This window comes from Emydura macquarii, unplaced genomic scaffold, assembly GCF_026122565.2.
Source record: "Emydura macquarii macquarii isolate MOO-44397 ecotype Brisbane River unplaced genomic scaffold, CSIRO-AGI_Emac_v2 contig_2699, whole genome shotgun sequence".
In the NCBI taxonomy this organism is placed as follows: Eukaryota; Metazoa; Chordata; order Testudines; family Chelidae; genus Emydura; species Emydura macquarii.
The window spans coordinates 226781-248114 of record NW_027132836.1 but is presented as its reverse complement, the minus strand read 5'-3'; the positions used below and the strand labels follow the sequence as shown (position 1 = coordinate 248114).

The 21334-nt window shown below is 41.7% G+C and overlaps 1 protein-coding gene and 1 long non-coding RNA gene across 4 annotated transcripts; one reads left to right on the top strand and one right to left on the bottom strand.

Moving 5' to 3' along the window:
* The first annotated feature begins 6375 nt into the window (after positions 1–6375).
* LOC137164805 (uncharacterized) lies at positions 6376–10967 on the top strand. The gene is made up of 3 exons (XR_010923198.1): positions 6376–6543; positions 9466–9640; positions 10954–10967. It is a non-coding gene; the product is annotated as an uncharacterized lncRNA (long non-coding RNA).
* TUBD1 (tubulin delta 1) lies at positions 8251–21317 on the bottom strand. 3 transcript variants are annotated; one of them, XM_067565749.1, is made up of 9 exons: positions 20872–21317; positions 16798–16992; positions 15888–16035; positions 15155–15371; positions 13904–14135; positions 11891–12055; positions 10950–11090; positions 10166–10349; positions 8251–8591 (listed from the first exon to the last, which is right to left on the bottom strand). In XM_067565749.1, the coding sequence occupies exons 2-9, from the start codon at positions 16967–16969 to the stop codon at positions 8489–8491; spliced, it is 1362 nt and encodes a 453-aa protein (XP_067421850.1). In that variant the 5' UTR covers positions 16970–16992; positions 20872–21317; the 3' UTR covers positions 8251–8488. The 3 variants fall into 3 exon arrangements, with proteins under 3 accessions (XP_067421850.1, XP_067421851.1, XP_067421852.1); XM_067565750.1 differs by lacking the exon at positions 20872–21317 and adding an exon at positions 17850–18571; XM_067565751.1 differs by lacking the exon at positions 20872–21317 and having other exon boundaries at positions 16798–17837.
* Between the last annotated feature and the right edge of the window lie 17 nt (positions 21318–21334).

Sequence of the window (21334 nt, the reverse complement as noted above, 5' to 3'; positions counted from 1 at the left end):
AAAAAAATGGGGACACTTATCTAAGCAGCATTGCTTAGAATGAGCGTTCATTGGTGCAGCAGGCAATCTTTAACCTGGTACTGCCCTGAAGCATTTTATATATGGCTGAATTGCCTGTGTAATTACTGTATACACACACTTCATTGACTATTAAACAATATAGTTGCTATGTTCAAGAGAGTGAATGTATCGCTCGCAAATGGCTGCAGCATTTTTAAATGAAGTCAGTGTATGAAAATTTCCCAGGCCTTTTTTGGAGGCCTGCTTTAGTTCTGGTCCTTGGAAGGGTGTTAGGCTTAGGCAAAGCTTCAAGAGAGGCTAAATGAAAACTGGAATTGCTTAGCATTCAGTCATTGTTCATTGGGCCAAATTCTTGCAGTTCATACTTGAGCAAAACTCTCAATGACCTTCAGTGTCAGTTTTGCCTTGAGTAAGGACTTCAGGATTTGATTCAAGGTGATAAAAGCCCCTGGCTTTCTTGGTGGACAGAGATTTTGCAGCCTGTATTTCAGCACTTATTTTTGTTGCCTAGATGTCCGAGTCTGAAAAATGACGCTTAGCGCTTGCAAGGTGTTTGGTCAGTAATGACCATGTGCTCTGCAGAGGTGGGTATTAACCCCTACTTTACAGATGGGGAAATGAAGCACAATGAGGCTCAGTGAGTTTTCCAACTTCAGACACCAGTAACATGTCTACAATCCAGATCTTCCAATGCCCCGCCTTGTGCTCAAGATTGTGGCCTACGTTGGCTCTCTGTTTTTCAATCCTTTATTTCTGTGATAGAGATACTGACCTCCTTTGTCAAGTGCTTTGAGATCTACAGATGAAAAGTGCTATAAAAGAGCAAGGTATTATTTTACATGAACCATAATTTCAGCTTTTTCCCCAGGCATTGTAACAGTCTCTTTTTAACTTCAGTTTTCCTGGCATTATTGTTTTCTTTTGTGTACTCTCCAGTCTTAGTCTTTGCTCTCGTAGGCCCCAATCCTGTAACTGCCTGTGTGTGAGCAGAACTTTTTTGGAGCAGCACTGACTTGGATGGGGCTCAGTGACCTCTGTCTGGACGGGAACCCTCTTGACTTCAGCATAGCTCAGCTCAGGTACAGGAGGCCACCTGTGTGGATGTCAGATGGGGCCCATCATTTGTAATGTTATCAGAATACCACCGGACCATTAAAAATCCAGCAGTAGACTTTGGATCTAATTTTTTTTATATACAATATTGCTCTGACATAAAAATACTAGGCTGGTGGAGAAAAGTAACTGGCTTTGTGTGTGATGCGACAGAACTCAGTGGAAATATTTAGACTTAGCAGATGCAAAAGAATCAAGTATTACCTCTTAGGATAAGGATGTTTCGTTGAATTTACATTCATCAATTGCATATATTAGCATTCTGGTTTTTCCATCTAAAATCCAGTAAAGAAACGAGAAGTTGTTGCCTTGACACTGTTGAACTACTGAGTAATATAGTCACTTTCTAGATAATGTAGCAGTTACAACATAGGCTGAACTACAAGCTTGAACTGCCCAGATAGTGGGGAAAACCCACTGGTTTTTCCCTTACGAGTGGCAAGATATAAATGACGACGACAGTCCAGCAATGAGTGATATTGCACGTAACTATGTTGTGTATTCGTGAGCGCGGATGCTGTACTGACTGGTTTGGAGAGCAGTAGCTCTGACCTATTGCCCAAGTCTTACCATATTTATTGAGAGTGTTATAATGATTCTGGAGCTGCCTTTGCCAAACAAAAAATACAAAGAGTCAGTATTTTATTACACCTTCTGCAGAGAAGGTGGGAGAAGGGCTGCTTTCAACTTGGCTCCTTTGGTTGTGTTCTGCTTTCATGCTCCAAAAAATGATCTATTACATATTGAAGTTTGCTGGGCAAAAGATCAAATTAAATCATGCCATCTGACCACAATTACACCATTCTCAAGCAGATGAAGTGTATTTTTGTGAGTCGCTATATAAACACTATACAGTGCACGTAATCTAATATGTATAAAGAAGTATTCAGGGGAGACCACAGAATACAATTCACACTTCAATGCACAAATAATATACCAATAGGATAGAGATTGTGCTTCCTGTTGCATGTAAATATGGAACAAAAACCCTTGAAGAGTAAGTGAGGTTCAAACAAATTGTCAGTCTGGTGTGTGATGATGTTCTATAGCAGCTATCTGCTGTATTTTATATTTTTGAATAATTAACTAGAGTTTGTTCTTCTAGTTAATTCTACCACTCATCCAAGTCAATATCTTATCTATAAGGAATTTTAGACTGGAGGAAAGCCAAGAAACCATTATCACTTTCTTTTCTGCTGTTGGTTTATATCTCGTGATGCAACTTAACTCTTTTGAAAAACAAAACAACAAAAAATGGGCCTATTCCTGCAACCCTAACTCACATGAACAGGCCCTTGATTTAAATGGAACTCCTTATGTGAGTAAGCACCACTTAAATGAATAAGGTTGAGAGGATCAGCCCCCATTTTGAAGTAGTTGTATTTACAGGCCGCCTGTAGTTTTGTTTTATGTTAATTACTCTCTTTAACAGAGCTATGCAGTTAAGTTCAGGCTACCTCTTCCCTTTGTTGTAACACTAGCATGATAACACCAGAGGCATCTGCCGTCTCTGTTCCCTTCACAAATGAGTAGAGCCCCACATGGTTGCCTGTGTCTCATGTTCCATGAAAAATAGAAGCAGTGTTTCTCTAAACTCTGTGACTTATCTCAGATCCTGTTTTCATCATTTACTCTTTCCTCCATGTAACAGGCTGACAGTGTTTCCCTGAAAGGCCACACCTTGTTTGCAGCTGCTTAGCCTGCTGGGGATGGTTGAAACTGCTTGTGCTGACTCACTGAGCCAGGTGACTCATCACCCCACCCGGATATAAGGGAAATAGCTGTCTGGAGTAGAGGGAGAGGATTATAAAGCCAGAAGGGAGTCAGGGACTATTGTGTGATAGTCTGACCTAAAAAGCAGCAGACTTTCTACAGCTGGAGTGCAGGACTGTTGACTCTACCTGGCTGAGCCATGGGGGGCATGTAAGCAAAGTGGACCTGAAGTAGAAATCCTAGGAGCAGCCAAATATGGGAAGGAGGCTTTAACTGAACTTTGTTGTATTGCTAAAGCCGTGTATGGACTGTGCTTCTGAGCAGTTTGGAAAAAGGCACCAGCTCATGCTCAATTTCTTTAATAGATTTCTATATAAAAAAAATCAGTTCCGTGGATCATAGTCCAAATGTGGTTTTTACACTATTGCAGTAACTAGCTGACTTTTATATTCCTACCTTGACTTATGGATCCCAGATGATTTGCTGTTAACTTTGAACAGTTTTTAAAGTGGTATCAAAAACTCACTGATTTCTCCAGAACACAGACTTTGACTTGTGAGTGCACTTTCCTTCATGTACTTGGTCCCTGGTTCCATAAGACTTCTTCCGTCTACACTGGATTTATAAAAACTAATACTCAGGCTCTTTGTATCTGAGTTTCATAAACTGATTGTAACATATCACTTCCTTCTTCCTGGTTAACTAATTTGCTGTCTTTAATCTTGAACTGCTTTCACTAAATTATGCATTCAGCTCTGCATTCAAGACCCACCTCCGTTCTTTATTTGCTCAAATTGAGAAAACTACACCTTCTACAATACTTAATTACTATGTCGGTTCTTTTGTGGATTAATATATACTGATATCCAGGCAGATTATGTCCATAGCCGCCTCAAGATTTTCTCGCTTCCTCAAACAATTGAATTCTTTCATCTTTGCTTTTAACAGGTGAATTTTTGGTGCTTTTGGAAAGCACCAGACTGGTGGGACTCAAGTAAAGTGCCTTTATTCACCACATAGATCAGCTACACTCAATCCCAGTATAAGCTACCTCCTGCCAACTGATCATTCTGCCTCAGCGTTCACCGGCAGGGACACTGGGCAAATAAGAGTACTCTATTCTTTGGCCTCTTCCAATAGACCTAGTGTAATAAAGTCCTCTGGGGTAGTGTTTGTGATGTGGATACTTGCCCGTGAATATGTCGAGTGAGGCCTTCCATTCTTCAGCTTGTGGGGACTTTGGGATCAAGTTACTTATTTTATTTAATTAAATTGTCAAAAAGGTTAAAGGCCCCCATCCAAGACCCTGGCTACCCTTAACATAACTGATTTTCACAGTAAAATAAAAAGGGGGGACTGCTCAGACTATTAAACACATACAATTTTTGAACAATAAAAAAAATCACAAGTCATCCAACGCCTCTAACTCAGGCCATGCTTCCCCAACTCCCTGGGAAAAGATAGGGGCTTTGCAGCATGCCAGGAAAGTAGATCCATTTTGGAATGGGATGAGGGAGCAAATTCCCAAGTCACAGATTGCTGATAAAGGACATCCTGAGAGGAAGTAGCCTAGAGATGGGACAGAACCCCTACTCAATTATCAATCTCTTGTGCTAAACAATGAAAATAATGGTGACTGCTGGTGCAAAAAAAAAAAAAAACAAAAAAAAAAAACTACACTTCCATTCTTACCTCAAGTTTTTCTCACAGCCTCAAGGCCATTTTTGCTGGCAGGAAACGTTGTTTTCTGAAGATTAATTATTTTGGTCACAGGGTGCCAGCCCATCACGTTGCTGCAAAGAGCTGTGTTCCCTGATGGAATTGGCAATATTTTGCCCACAATCCTATTTGTGAGCAAGTCCTTGCAGGCATCCTCATGAAACGAAGATTAATAGGTGGTTCCTGCTCTGCCTTTGAGCTACTGAATCTGTCCTCTTTGGTTTTCAATCATTGCTGATTTGCTGTAATTGCAGCATAATTTTCTACCTCTATTTGGAATTGCATGCATTTTCCCCAGTACTGAAATCACACCTTAAATGGCTGTTAAATTTCCTGATTCTAACAATCTCTTAATTTTGAAAATTGAAAAAATTGTTAGGTCAAATACACCATTCCACGGACAAAATGGGATCTAACCTACACACACAAAGTGTATGGTATAAAATAGGTAAATGGATCAGTTAAGTCCATAGTCACAACAGGTACCAGACCACTTGTTTCATGCTCAGAATAATGAGCACGCAGCAGAAAAACAAAGGGAGGACAGTCATGTAATGAGGAATATCTGCTTACTTGTTGATGTAGCAGTAACACAGCTCAATGCTGATTGCAAGAAGGTTTATCTGCTAAAGATTTTTTTATCTTGCTTTTCCATGTTCTCTAGAACTGGAGGTTGGGTCGTGTGTTCCTGGAACTTTATCAGTCTTCAGACATCAATTTCTTGATTACTTATGCTCCGCTCTGATATGGGAACTACCTCTTTTTCTGATACTTCAGCAGTGCTCTTTTAGAACACCGAGGCAAAGAATTCCTACTATGTTGCTAACGAGTCTTTTTTAGGAGGAAAAAAGTCAGCTCTCCGTATTGTCTCCTTCTCTGACCCTTTGTTCCTTGAATAGTTTGTGTTGTTTATCTTAACCTCTTGTGCAATCTTTCCTTCTGAAAATGTTTCAGTCTCTTGAGTAAAAATAAGCATGTTAGAGAGTTCCAAGAAGGGTTTAAAAACCAAACCAAACAAACCTTTTTATTCAAGTTAGCAACCGAGCAGCTAGGAAACAACCAAGTGATTTTTACAGAGAAGTATTTAAAAATCCCCAAAACAACTTGGAAAAACCACTACAAAACAAATATTAGTGTCTAGGCTTGTTTCAGGCCCATGCATAGATATTAGAATGATGGGTGTCTTTTTACTGGCGTCGGGGGAAGTTGAATGAGCCTTGAAGCAGGAACCAGAGTGGCTAAGTAAAGACTGGCTTAGAAAAAGCAAGTGAGAGGATGAATCAGATTGAATTGCTTGATAGATCTCTGAAGGAAAAAGGCTACGATGAAATGTTGTGACATCTCTTGGACAGAAAGTATAAGTGCATTTATGTGAGAACAATAGTGGTAGGTTTACTACACCAACAACAAGCAGCAGCAGTGGACTGCCGTCCCATGACATTTTAAGGCTTTAGCTATAAAATTCCCTAAATCCCAATGTGAAACTCCAGCATGAATATTATTTACATATCTAGTTTTAGTGTATAAAATAAATATCAGCTCTGAATTCATTAATAGCACATACAAAATAAGGGGTGAGCCTAATCGTCTTCCTAATGCCAACAGCCAGCTGAATCTTCTCCTCCTTTACTGGGAAAAGTCAGAGAAGAGAAAAAAGTGTCTGTCTCCTTTCAACCTTACCTCCCCCATCAGCTATCTCCATGTCTGCCAGAATCATTTGTGGCTTGCCATGAAACTGCTAACACTGTTTCAACAATTAGCGATCCCAAAAAACTCAAGCAATAGTGAATTTAGCCTCAGTACCGGCTCAATCCCATGAGAGTCACATTCTTCAACCCTCATCAAGAAGATTCGATCTACCAGTTCCTCTTTCCTGACAGGCCAGAACTACCAGGAGAATAGCTGCTCCCAGATGATCTGTGCTACTGTCCTTGGCCTAAACTGAAAAGTGCAGAGGTGAATAAACCAGCAAAGAAGGTAAGAGGAAATAAATTAGCTTGCAAAGTGCCTGCTGTCATAGCTCAGCTGAGTCAAAAGATCACTTCTGCATCTGGGACTGCCACTAAGTTAGACTTCTCTTGAAAGATCTTTTTTGGACCTAAAATAACTATAATCATTCTGACAAAACTAAAAATATCCCTGGGGAGTGAGAGAGGAGAGAGTTCAAGGGTGTGTCTAAATCAGTCTAAAATTGGTCAAACTTTCTATGTTTAAACTCAATAATCAGCTATTTAGTTGCAGCATAAGTTTGAGAGTGAGAATATATATAAAAATGACCTGTGTGTAACAGTCACCATCACAGCATGTGCTTACTTGCATTTTAGTTAGCTCAGAGAGGCTTGGACTACAAGGCAACGTGGACCTAAGAGAAAGTTTATTGTATGTATCTACTGAACTATCTTAAGGGAAGAGTCCTTGAGCTTGAATGTTATGGTGTAAGAACCTGATATAAGTAGGTAGAAAAACTAAAACTATTGGATAAAAAATACAAAGGAAACAATGTAAAATGAAAATGACTCCAGTCTGCAAAGGAGGGAGAAGTCTGTATGTTTTAGTACAAACTAAATACATTTATTTTTCCTAGTGTAATATTTTACCATATGAAAATCTTCCTCCTATCTAGTGCAACAAGCAACAACCAGGGCTGAAAGGTCATGAATCAGTCCTATTTCCAGTGTGTGTGCTGATGTGTATGTACCCTGCATGCGGGCACAGGATTGCAGCAGCTTTCCTATTAATTGGTTCACTTGGTGAGCATTCGGAGTCTCTAGCTTGATAATGGCACCATCTTGTGGTTGTGGAAAGTCAGTCTAAAGTCCAACCGATTTCTAAGGAGGATTTTTGAAGTTGCCTAACATTCAGGGCTCTGCATTTGTGGAATCTGCAGCAGGATTGCGCTCCACAATCTTTCATTTATAAAAGCTGTTTCTTCCCTCATTGTGAAGAAAACTTCATAAACATAGCCCAATATAAATGGTTGCAGTGAATCCCTGAATCTGCAGCCAGTCTGCAACGGTAGCTGAAACAGCTGAACTGCTGTTCTTAAGGGATTGTTAATTCTGAACCATAAAGACTGACAACCCTAAAGGTGGCACATTGGAAAATACAGAGACTGCAGAAAATAAATTGAATTTACCATAATCAGCACGATATCCTTAATGTAACTTTTTATTATTCACTTTCACGTTCATTAAGAACCTCAATTTTTAAAAAACTTTTAAGATGCTGCAGAATCTGCTGTCTGCCATGCTAGAATGCCACAGAGATCAGAGGCCTTGCCACAGAATTTAAGACCAGCTTGCTGCACAGCATAATGGGTCCTTAGTTATATTCCCTAATAAAGTAGTGAATATTAGCAAATAAGTTAATGGTAAGTTATGTTTATGTATTTTTTTAGTAATGATTAGTACTACTTTGATAATGGGCATATTGGTGGCTATTGGTAAAACCCTTTCAGGGCTAAGTATTAGAATGTAAAGTTTAAAATGAAAGATCAAATTGGATTAGTACTGTAACTAACAGCATCCTTCAGTCCTACTATAGCATGGCAGTTAATACTAGTTCAGATGCCAGACTTAAACTGAAAAAACTCAGGGCTATGGAAATTCTTCAGGAAAAATATGGAAGGCCAAGAGACCGAGGAGAAAAAGTTAGGGCGCTTCAAATTAGACAAACTAAGGAGAATTTACTGAAAAAATAAAAAGTTTATTAAATATTCAATGCATACATTCATTATATACAAAATATACTTGTCTGTATGGGAGACAAGGAACATTCAGTTCTGATGCAGATTACTATTCCAATCACCAAAAAAAGCATTTACACTCCAGTGCCTTAGCCACTTCATCTTGGGAAAGTTGACACAGAAGGCCTTTTAGTGTGTACTCCCTCCGACAAAGCCCTATTTGTAAGTGGTTCAAAATCAAAGGCTGGCATAACTTGAGATAACCTGTTCCAAAGTTGTGAAGCAGTCCAGAAAGTCCTCATCTTCGATCCCAAATTTAGTGTACTGGTGAACATAAGCTCTGAGGGAGCAAAGAGTCTGGGTAAACAAGAGAGAACTAGACAGACAAGACATTACAAATCATTGGTCCCTAAAAATCTGACACCTGGTATAGCATCAGACTGAGCTAGTTTGTAATGGGCTGTTTCCACTCCTGTAAACCAGAACTGAATTGTTTCTGGTACATTGTTTGGAATTATTGTGTCATTCATACTGGATAGTACAACATAATCCAGTTCTAATACTGTATATAGCCTCAGGTATGCGGATTTAAAGGAACAATACAATTTCAGGTATCAGTGGCTGACTTTTTGGGAAATGTAAAGAGCATTTTCTAGCTTGTTTCTGAATCTCAGCAGAGCCACTAAGAGCAATTACTGTACTTGGAGGCAGACGTTTACTTGTTTATGATGAGCTAGGTGTCAAGTAGTCTGTGCAGGACAAGCTTAAAACTGCTGTTTGTTGCATGAGTTTAACGGTGGTAAATGTAGGAACAGAACTATTCAGCTCTTATTCAGGTAGATCGTGTGGCTAACTCCCACTGGATGCTTGCCTTCTGATGCCCAAAAATCTTGGTCTCATATGACGAAAGTAAAGAGGCAATTATTTTTTTGAGTTAAAGTCTGGTTTGAAGGAAAGGTAAACCTCAGAGGACAGAGCCTTTATAAACATAGAAACTCCCCAAATGTTTTTGAACCAAGCCAGGAATCTTCCTGTTTCCTGGAATGAGCAGCAATTCTGAGTACAACTTGGAAACTATGTGATCAGTAACAGAGTTTGTATGTGTTATTTTTAGAATGGATATTCTGAAATGTACAAGTCACTTTTGGGGTTTATTAGTGTTGGTGAAAGAGCCAACTCAATTGCACTGGACACTGATCCTATTTATCCAACAGATACAACATAGGTAGTGCAAGCTTCTCCACACTGCTCTGCCATGGTGCCTCAACCCTAGAGGGGGTTCCTCTAGAACCAAGGTTACAGCCTCCATTATCATTTGAGTTTCTCTGCAATGACTGCTGGGAAAAAAAGGGCAAAAAATGGTTCAAGGCCACCAACCATTTGACAAAGGTAAGGGAATAGCCACTGGCCTTAATTTTACTGTCTTTTGAGTGCCTTGCAAAAAAGTTTGGTCTAGCAAGTTTTCTCTGATATGAATTTGGTTCAATGTTCTAGGAAATAAGCCACTTAGCACTGGTTCCTCTTAAGTGGTTTTAATTAGTGGGAACTTTGTTCCTCTTTGCAGGAATGGATGTACTCCTATATGTATGTATTATGCTCACATTTTACAGCAGGGTTGATCAGCAACTTGCTGTCACTACTAGCCTGGCTTGGATTTGAACTTGTGACACAGAGGCTATTATACCCCAATCCCCCAAGAACATCATTTGGCAAATTACCATCATATTTACACACATTCTGGAATGGAGCTGGTATTGCTGTTTCTTTTACTGTGGCTTTAAGGGGCAACTCTTTTTCTCCCCAGTCAGAACGCTCTATGAAGCATTTTAAACTGAGATGTGTTTACAGCTATTTACTTCCAGTGTAAATACTGAAAAGTCTACATGATAAACTAGCATTCTTGTTTTCACTTACTTGGAAGCAAACATATTCCAAGCTTTCCCCACAATGTTGTCCATAAGTTTCAGCAGGAACTGGCTGTTGCTGACCAAAGAAGCAGACTTTTCATACTTGTTAAAGGCTCTTGGTGTTTTCCATACATTAAAGGCATCTTGAGGGTTTAGCCATGATGTGTATAATGCTGGCTCTCTGAAGCCTCCTGCAAGGGGAATAAGGCAGTCTTTTCTGACTGAGTTTTACCAAGGTGACTTTCTTTATAAGTTCAACTACAAGTTTCCAATCAGAACGGTGCACTGAGTATTGTACGCTAGAGCTCTTAAGGTCTGCTTTAAATCTACTGCATGAATACGTAGACTAAAAAAGTGGTCCTGCAAAAGGATAGTTGGACTAGTCATAGCTTGTCAGGGCAGCAAGGAACTATTGCAGAGACGGCACATTCAACCTCACAACCAACGTAAGTGGAAGGGAATGCTGCAATTTTTTCTCATGTCCTCTGTGTCCCAGCTAATAATTAGAAGCTGGGGCTTTGGGAGTGGTGTAGAATGTGGTGATCTCACGAGACCCTGATATGAAAGCAAAAACAGCTGCAGTAAGTCATCCATGCAGCTCTGTTCTGCCAGTTCTGTAAAGTCTCAGCTGCTACTTGGCAGATCAAGTCAGGCTTCCATGCAATATTTCCACCTGATGTGCCTACTGAAAGAAACTGTGGCTTTTTTTCACTTTCGCTAGTGACTGACCCAATGAAAACAGTAGGATACAGAAGAGGGAATAATTAATGTACTGTGTATTTTCTTCTCACCTAGATCCACACTTTGCACATCTTTTCCTCGCAGGACAACCAGATTGGCAATGGAAGTGTTAAAATGTAGTGCCTTATTTGGAGAGGCTTTTTGGGGGACAGGATGCCCTGGCAATGGTGGTCGCACCTGCCAATCGATACCTAGAAACAAGTTTTTGAAACAAACTTAAAAATAAAGGAAATCAATATTTCAATCATTGATGTGCTTAATTAATTTACATTTTTCAGTTCCTATCATCCTGACATGAAGCAGGGCTGCATTCAGAAAGATGTCCTGCAGGCTAGCTGGAGAGAGTAGTGCTAGCGATATTCAGTACCTAGCACTGGACATCCGGCAGAGGAAGTACCACAGCACATAGGCTCCACTCAGTGATCAAGCAGCAGGTACGTGACTCTTGGAGATGATAATGGAATTCAACCTGAAGTTCTTATATAGAGAAATCTCCCATTGCAGTCACTATTCCTACCACCTAGGAAATGTCCCTAGTAAGCAGATCACCATCCTTGGCCCTTGCTGGCATCTGAACTATGTAACTGGAAACCATATTACAGTTCACTACCTGTCTAGGTAAAAGTGGAAGGATTAAAGTGTAAAAAACAAATCTGAACTAGGAAACCCAGAGCTGTTTCGAGTGAATCATGTAAGTAAATCCCAAAAGGTTTTGTTTTACATATTCTTAATATTTATTGTTAGTTGAGAGCTCATAGCTAAATTAGGATAAAGCAGGGATAACTGGAAGGTCCTATGGCAGCTGCATTATTAGTTGAAGGAGCTGTTCAGTATGTGGGGAACAATTTCTGCTATCTAGATGAAGGGTCTACTTCTTTCTTAATTGATTAAAGCTAGCCAGTGAGTTCCCAAAGGCAATAAACCTTATTCCACATGTAGAAACTTATGTTGAAAGAGTAGTTGATTTTGAGGGTGTGCATACGCCTCTTACCTTCCTCCATTTTAGCATTAGCAATAAGCATCTGTCTTAGATGTTTGATGAGCCCAGGCCAAGTAAACGTGCTATATGCCAGGGAGTTCTCTGACATCTGAGGTATGTTCCGAAGACCCAACATCTTGAATTCAGGATGGGGAACCAAAGACTCCATTAAGTCGCCTGAGAAGAAAAAAAACAGCTGCCATGACTGCCTCTAAAATATTATTTAGGCTACTCTAGGAGAGAAGATAGTGAGGAATTTCATGGGGCTCTAATGAGACAAGATGAAGGGGCAACAAGCAGAGTTGATGCGTGCAAAATCATACACATCACAGTGAATGTGAAAAACTCATACATGATGGGTTGCATGTTAGCACTCTGCGGAAGTGACTAGACAAATCACTGAAAAAAATCTGCTCATTGTTGAATGGTGCTCAAAAAAAGCAAATGTGTTGGAATATGTAAAAAATAGGATGGAAAACAGTGAATGTATTACAATGCTATTGTTAGGTCAACAAAGTATAAATCAGTTCCAGTGGATGTATCTTGGAGAGAGAGCTAAAAGTGAAGGAGTTTCAAGAAAAACAATGAGAATGTGCCTCTAATCACAGGCTATTCTGTATGCAAGTGGGACTATTTAGGGAGGAGACATAGTAGAGCTATACAAAATAATAAATAGCATAGACAAGGTAAACCAAATGCTCCTATTTACTCTCTCAATACAAGAACATGAGGATATGATACAATACTGAAAAGGACAAATTTAAAACTAAATAAGTAGTGCTTATATATGACACAATCAGCCTATAGAACTCACTGGAGCAATCTTTTTTCAATTCCATTTCTTAAGATTTTAAAAATCTTGTGTGTGTGTGTGTGTGTGTATATATATATATATATATATATATATATATATATATATATAAAAAAAAAAAAATATGGACAATGAATAACTTAGTTACATCCAACAGGATAATTATTTAGAGAGTATACAAATGCTTATGATTCAGGGCAGAAGCCAGCCACTAACTGATGTGGGTTAGGAAGAAACTTCCCCTGAAAGCAGGTTATTCCATAGTTGTCCAGTAGGGTGTTTCTTACACCTCCGGCTAAAGCAGCTGGTAAAGACCACTGTTTGGTGAAAGGAGGCTGGACTAGGCAGACTGCTACTCTGAGCCAATATAGCAATTCCAATGGTTTTATGACATTTAATTCAACAATATCTTTAACCCTGTTTGATTAGACCACTGAAACTTACTTCCCCCTCCTTGCAAGAGTAATTGGTAAAGGTTGAATAGCTAAAGGGTAAAACAATGTAAGATGCATCAGAGATATAGGAACAAAAGAGGAAATGATCCTGTGTTCCTTATCAGAAATGAACAGGCCCCTGCGCCTGTTCAACATGGAGTATAGAAAATAATAAACCTTCCTCTGCATTTGTCTGGCCTGGAAGACATAGATGCTGCACTCCGAATCTATTGTTGGAGGGACTGATGGGCAAAGGCTAAAGTGGAAATTTTGAGTAGCAACCACAATTTTCGGTACTATGGATAAATTAATTCTCCCATTCCAGGATGGCACACACCACAGACCTGCCTTATCACTCACTAACAAGAGCTGCATAGTACTCTGATTTTGGTTTGCAGGGGTTTGTGCAAGCCTTTTAATCTGGTTTTGGTTTGCATATAATTTAAACTAACCCCAACTCAGAACAAAATCACTGACTTGCAGATGGGTTCATTTGAAATGTGAATTAGTCCCAGGATGACACCAGCCACTTGGAAAGAGGAAGCATCACTTTGTGGTAAAGCATGAGACCGGGTGGCAGAAGCTCTACTCTTAACTCTGCTGCAAAATTTATGTATGACCAATGGCAATCTGCTTAATCTCTTTCTGCCTCAGTTTCATCATATTTAAAAGGGGGGATAATACCCAACTCACACAGGGCGCTGAGGTTTAACTCTGAGGAGTGCTCTGAGATCCTTGGAATGAAATCATTAGATGGCGCAAAGCATTATCATTAGATACCTAGCGGGCTTCTGCTATGCTGTGAGGCTCCTTCTGAGGAGTAAGTGGGCTGGAACACACTTCCCAGCTGATGTGCAATTACTTGATTTACATCCCTGAAGGAGATCTTTTTAATATTCATTAGCTGAGCGCAGATCTTGTAGATGGCATCATTTTCGTGAACAAGGAGCGCATCAGATGACTGGTACAGGTGTGAGAGTGTCAGAACTGAATTGTAGTTTTGAACAATAACCTGGAAGCAAAAATGCACATCAACACATGTGAGTTAACAAATTAAGAATTTGTCTATGTAACTTAATCCTCACTTCTGTACCTTTATCTCTTTTGATGTTCTTCATGGAGTGACAGACTCCCCCTTTACCAAGATTCTGGACCCAATTCGGTAACCATTTTAGCTTCCCCTTTGATAGCTATCAAGGCCTACCTTGATCTTATCATCCACAGCTGCATTCATAGCAAGGTGCTAAGAGTGAAGCTGTATGAGCAGCATTCTTTATTTATTATAATATTTGCCATGTAATAAACTGGAGACAAGTTTCAATTCCCTGCTCTACCACAGACTTCCTGGGTGTCCCTGGGCAAGTCACTTAGGCCAGGTCTACACTACAAAGTTTTGCTGACATAGCTATGTCAGTAGAGGATGTGGAAAAAATTCACACCCCTGTCCGACATACCTATGCCAGCAAACCTCCACCTCCCATGTTCTTTTGCCTGCATAGCTCAAGTTGCGTGAGGAGGTGGTTTAACTACACTGGCAAATGTTCTCCTTATGCAGGTATAAACTGTGTCTCCGTTACAGCTGCATTGACAAAGCCTTTCTAGCAGCCGCTAGCCCACAGTCTCTCTGCCTCAGTTCCCATCTGTAAAGCAGGGATAATAGTAGTTCTGTGCCTCACAGAGGCATTGTAATGATAAATACCCGGAGAAAAATTGTGTTGCGCTCCCATGCTGTGGTAGCATGCTATGGTAACAGGGACCTTATAAGTACTAAGATAGCCTCAGGCATTAATGAAATAAGTCTCATAGTTAGGACTTATAGTTTTACAAATATTTTAAAAATTGTTTTTTCTCATTTTAAAGACCCACAGCAGCTGACTTCCCCTTCTCCGATATCTTTCAGTTATCAGCAAGTTAACTGTTGTTTGTAACACAAGAAGTAAACCTAGTGTAGGCTGATTTTTTTTTTGGTCGACTGTCTTTTTAATACTAATTAAAAGTTTTGCAGAACTGTCTTGAAGCTTTAACATTCACCTCACCGGTTCCATATGGCCAGATAACCTGGTTGAGTATAAATGAGGTTGGAAAAGCATCCCTTAAGCACTGGCTCACAAAGGTTCCCATGCCTGATCCTGTGCCACCGGCCAGGCTCATTACTGTGAAAAATCCACTGAGTCGGTCACATTTCTCTGCTTCCTTCTGGACCAGGTTCATGATAACGTCTCTGTACTTGGGCCCATGAACAGAGTAACTACAGCAGAGGAGAGAAAGTGACAGGAGAAGAACTCTTACCGTATAGCAAAATAAAAGCAATGAAGTCAACCACACAAACATATAAAGCAGCTTTTCCTTCTTTTCAAAATGCTGATCTATTTATATAACTCTTTATATCACCAATACTACTTGTAGTGATCAATCCTTAATTCCTCTGTTGTGCCATTTATTTTGTATTAAGAACCTGATCTTTAAAATTAGCCTCCCATTTTGCACCCAAAAATTTAGTTAGATGTCTGTGTGACATTTTGTTCACTTTTCATTCTATAACTGAGTGGTAGTCTTCACTGTAAATACCAATCTCAATTCCTTGCAAAAATAGCACAAGCAGCCTACAACTGCAGTCCAATCAGGGTAATGTTATGCATGCAGTATATAATTTCACAAGTAGCAACAGTTCTGCTTCTAAGAGAGGAGAACTGTGAAGCCAGTCAGTTTCTTAGTGTTCACATGCTGTATTATTATTAGCAAAGCTTGCAGTGATCATTCATACCCATTTGCCCAGTTGTTTCCAGACCCCTGTTTCTGACAGAAGTGTGACTGATGGTCATATTTCCAGAGGCCAGACCTAGCAGCCCTTGATAGGGTCTGACTGATTACTTTAGGTTCCATGTCAACAAGTACAGCCCGGGCAACAGGTCCTGGAGAGAGGAAAAAAATTTCAAAATAAAAAATAATGCATCATACTTAAGCCTTTTAAAAAGAAAACAATCTTAACATAATAAGCACAAAAATATACTTAAGGGCCAGATGATACTTCTGTTATGCATGCAAATCATCCCATTAACTCCAGGGGGACAGTAGGTGGAAATAAAGTAAGCAGAATTTGACCCTCAAAGCTTTACATTTAAATAGAACCTTTCATGATCCCAAAGTGTTTTGCAGGCTCTACATAGACAGATATCCTGGGGAAGCCATTCATGTTAGCTAGCATTTGAAATGGCCAGGCTTCATGCCCCACTTCTTAATCTGATCTACCTAACGTGTAATAAACAGAAAACTGGAAAGAAAAAAAATAGCTTTTCTAGATGAGAAACATCTTTGTTAGTTCCCGTGGCTATCTGTGGGCACTCAAAGGCACAAAACAAGGATCAGAGAAAGATGGGCTAAGGCGCAGGCCCAGGATTTAGGACAGCAGCGTTCTGTTCCAGCTCTGCCAGTGGCTTGGTATCTGACCTTGACAAGTCACTTCACCTCTCTGTCTGCTTTTCCATTTGTTAACATGGCAAACGACAATGCATAGCTACCTCATAGGGGATACAGGACTGTGATGGTAAATTCACGAATGTACCAAAAGCACATTCTTAAATAGAAACGCAAAGTTATTTATTACTACATATATTTCTAATAGGTCAAATACCAGCCCCATTGGCTTTGAAAAAAAAAATCCTTAAAAATTGTACCTCCAGTTTTCTCCTCACTGAAGAAACGTTCCTTGCAAGCTTCCTGGTAGGATTCATTCTCCTTCTTGGAGCACAGTCCATGTGTGCTGTGGAAGTCGCTGCAGAGAGCATTAAACACCTCATAACCAATCTGGTTACCACACTGACCAAGCTGTACTGTGACTATTGACATTCTCCTTCACTTTGGATTTAATCCTAAAAAGAAAAATATAGAATTGTGCTTTTTACTGTGGTTGATCAAGGAAGGGAGTGGGAAGCTTTGGACCAGTTTTGTAACCCAGGAAAAGCATAGTAGGGCAATGAAATTCACTCTCATAGAGGGCAACTGTGCGGTTTTCCAGACTTAAGCCCTGCAGCTATGTGGATTTAATGGCCAAAACGCCTTTGAAAGGGCTGCGGTCATCATTCAGTACTGACAGTGGCCACAGTGGGCTGTGATGTGTTTGAGTGGGAATTAGGTGTTGAATTTTGTCACCACCAATTGATGCTCAGCACAACCACAAAAAATTAGAGCAATGGGGTTTCCCATGGTACTTCTCTCTCTTATTTTGCAAAAAGCCTCCATATATTTAGCTGCCTCAAACACTGCAAGTTTGAGACTAAGGTGTCCAATATTGACCAGAATGCTCAAGCACAACTGTCATTCCATCTGTTCATACGTGCAAGACTCTGCTGACACATGAAGACTGTATTGTCATTTCTTAGAAATTACTGACCTGCCATGTTGTTGTAGGCTTTTCTACTTATTTTCCTAAAGTTCCAGTGGTTCAGTTATATTTCTGGTAACCATAATAGAAGCACTAATATAGACCAAGCATTGGTATTTTAAACTAGTGGGTTGCCTCGACCGCCGGATTAAATGACACTGGAGTTAAAAGGCTGGTTTATATTAACACTCCCACTGATGGTAGCAACAGTGGGAAATCTTAAAAATAAAAGGCTAGTACATATAAAAGGATACAACCATGGGCAGATTAGAGCCTCACGTTCTCCTTTAGGTGAAGCAAAATCTTTTCTGACACTTTGTCTACAACAGGCCTAACATGACTTACCTGGGGATTGCTCTGCCAATCGTCCTTCCTTGCGGATGCTAAGAGGCACTTGCTGCTAAAAGATCTACAGCATCATGGGATCCAATTTCAAATGTGAGAATTTAGATTCTCGCATGCATAACAGGGGTTGATGAAACCAAGCTAGATCTATGAGAAGAGTTACTCTTGAAAGCTAAACTGACAGGTAGAACCCATTCATACTTCCATAATCCACCCAACTGAAAGTATATGGTTAGTGTTTATCATTCTGTTGAATCAGCCTACCATGGACCACTCAGTACGCCCACAACTGTAAATTCCAATTTAATACCCAATCCATCTATCAAGAATGTTGAGGATGATTATATTCTGTCTTTGCAGGCTGGGGTAGGGGTTGGACTAGATGCTCTACTAGGTCTCTCTCATCTCTAACTTCTCATAACCCTAATAATATGGCCTAATACTAACTGAGACTGATCAGTTAGGAAATGCCATTGAGCGTGAGAGGAGAGTTACCCACAAAGGATTGCTGGTTGTCCTTTTCAGCCTCTAGTGAGGAAGCACTCAAAGAAATTGGCTGCTCAGAGGGAAACTTCAGCAGTCAGCACTTCAGCCTGAATGGCAGCTGTTCAAGAGTACGGACGATAATTCATAGGAAGCCAGTCTATTTATTTTGCTACATATCATCTGACTAACACTGTAGTTGAGTCAACCACACTGTAGAAAGGAAATTCTTTCTCCTTTCTGACTTTTGCTTAGTGAATTACATAAAGCAGGACAGAAAGGAAAAATACAAGCAGGCACCCAGAAGAGCACAAAAGCCAGATGCTCAAGAAGCCTGCCAGGGTATGCTCCAATACCATTTATGACATTGGCCTATGATAATGCCATAGTCCATGAACCAAATTTTGGAAGTAGCTAGCATCTTTATAGACTTGATGCCAGCAGTTTAGAAGTTTGTCTAGGTAGAAGGCTAAGCTTTTCAGCTTCATGTTATTATAGGCCTGAGCCAAGGCCCATTGAAGTCAATGGAAAAACTTGCATTGATTTCAGTGAACTCTGGATCAAACCCTAAGTTCCAATGCTATTGCAGTATTTATTTCTTTTTCCATCCACCCAGGCTAGGGCTCTGTCTACAGTAGGGAAAGTTCTGAAATTTCACTCTGTTGCTAATGTCAGTCAATAACAGTGGGAAATTTGACAAAATTTTCCTAGTCAGGGCATATGTTAAGTCTAGTTTATCATCTCTCTGTCCTCCTTCCTTAGAGGTAGGATCAACTCCTTTATTTTGGGTTATTTTCCATCTCATGGTATCATTCCAGGTGCATCAGAGCATTAACCTGATTATCTCAGGCACATATTACACCATCATATTACTACCACTGAGCTTCTTCCATGCCACCTCTGTAGGTCTGGAAAATACTCTTTTATAAGGCCCCCACACTGCCGTGATCTATCTAGCTAAAAGAAGCAGGCATAATTTTTTCCAAAGTCAGTGTTCTTTGGATTTGTTATGGAAGGTGCTGCTAAATTATAATATAAGATGTTCCGTGTCTCCAGGAACATCTTTGTTGCTGATTCTAAACTGGTCATTCACTTCTTTAGCTATCCTATAAATCCTGTGGAGTCTTTTTATTTTTATCATTAGCCCTACTTCTATGATACTTTCAGCGTCCACTGCAGCAAGGAGCCCACTGGCAAATGCAATCCTCCCCAGACCAAAAACGAGGCTGATTTTAAAAGTGACCTGCAAAGGATTCCTTAAAAAAAAAAAAGACACGGCCTGTGTCTCTGTCCCTTTTCCGTAGGTACATGGCACAGACTTCCCCATCCTCTAACCCCCTTTGTATTCAGTGCATGCCCATGATGGTGGGCCCATCACCCTCCTACACACATCATCTGCACCCCAACTTGTGTCCACATTATCTGCCACTTATACAGCATGCTCTTCATCACTGAGCCACCTGTTATCCCATACCAACACCATCCCTTTGTATACAGCAACCCCCATTTCATGCCCCTGCCACCAAGCCATGTATACAGCACACCTCCCCATCCCATGCCCCCCCAATATACAGACATGGTTATGGTGTACACTGAATCCCACCCCCATTACCCAGCAATTTATACAGCACATGCTTCATCTCATGCCCCTAACATCCAGCCACATACACTGCACACCTCCATCCTGCATCCACCACCCAGCCATGTTTCCGACACCCCCCTAATCTCACACTTGTGTCACCCTCCCATGCATACAGCACAATCCCCTCCCAGGCTCCTGTCACCTCTGCACATATATGGAGCACCCTCATCCCATGGCGCACCCCCATCCCATTTCTGTCCCCCAGCTATGTATATGGTGGCCCCTGATCCCATGCCTCCGTCAGCCTGCCCCATATACAGCACCTCCCCCACCCCACACTATGCTATCCTATGCCCTCATCACACAGCCACATGCACAACACGCCCATCCGACACCTGTCATGACTCAGCCATGTACACAGCACATCCCAGCCCAGAACCCCACCATCCCCACGTACACAGCACACCTCCAACACACGTCACCCAGCCACAGACACAGTGCATCCCCACCCCAACCCCCCCGTCCCAGGCCCCCCTCATCCAGCCACGTAAGTGGCAACCCCCCAACCCACTCCCTCTGTCAACCCGCGTACGTAGCACTTCCCCCATCCCAGGCCTCCCGTCCCTCCGCGTACGTGGCGCCCCCCATCCCAGGCCCCCCATCCACCCGCGTACGTGGCGTCCCCCATCCCAGGCCCCCCATCCACCAGCGTACGTGGCGCCCCCCATCCCAGGCCCCCCGTCCCTCCGCGTACGTGGCGCCCCCCATCCCTCCGCGTACGTGGCGCCCCCCATTCCAGGCCCACATCCACCCGCGTACGTGCACCCCCCATCCCAGGCCCCCCATCCACCCGCGTACGTGGCACCCCCCATCCCAGGCCCCCCCATCCACCCCAGCGCCCCCCCGCCAGGCCCAGCAGAGGCAGGGTGTGGGGGGGTCCGTGGCCCCGCTCGGTACCTGACTCTCGCCCCTCACGGCCGCACGCGCCCCAAAAATTCTGCCCCAGCAGCGTCTCTAGGTGCCTTCCCTCGGGGAGCATGCGCACTGGCAGCCCAGCGTTACCATCACAACCAGCCCTGGCCCCTCCGGCTCCACCAGAACAGAGCCGCCTTCGAATAGACCGCCTTGCGCATGCTCTGAGCCAGCAGCACGAGGCGATGTAGGGGGCTTCAGACAGTCCCACCAATCGGTAGCCGTATTGAGGAGGCAGGCTTCAGCGAGCGTTATACGCATACACCAAGACCCGTAGACGCTTCACTCTACCGTCTCCGCATGCTCAGTGCCAGTACATATGGCGGCAGAGTGACTATGGCGCCTGCTCAGTACGAGCCACACCTGAGGTCGTACGCCAGGGTGCGTGCTGCGCATGTTCAGTGTGGTCCCTTGCGGTCACCGGGTTGGCTTGTGCGCCTGCGCGTCG

Excerpts from the sequence above, each read along its gene's own strand:
- TUBD1 (XM_067565749.1), bottom strand. The coding sequence starts at position 16,969 with ATGTCAATAGTCACAGTACAGCTTGGTCAGTGTGGTAACCAGATTGGT. Across the intron at positions 15,372-15,887 it reads GGAAACAACTGGGCAAATGG|TTACTCTGTTCATGGGCCCA; the intron begins GTATGAATGATC and ends CCTCTGCTGTAG. Across the intron at positions 14,136-15,154 it reads GGCCATATGGAACCGGTGAG|GTTATTGTTCAAAACTACAA; the intron begins GTGAATGTTAAA and ends TTTTGCTTCCAG.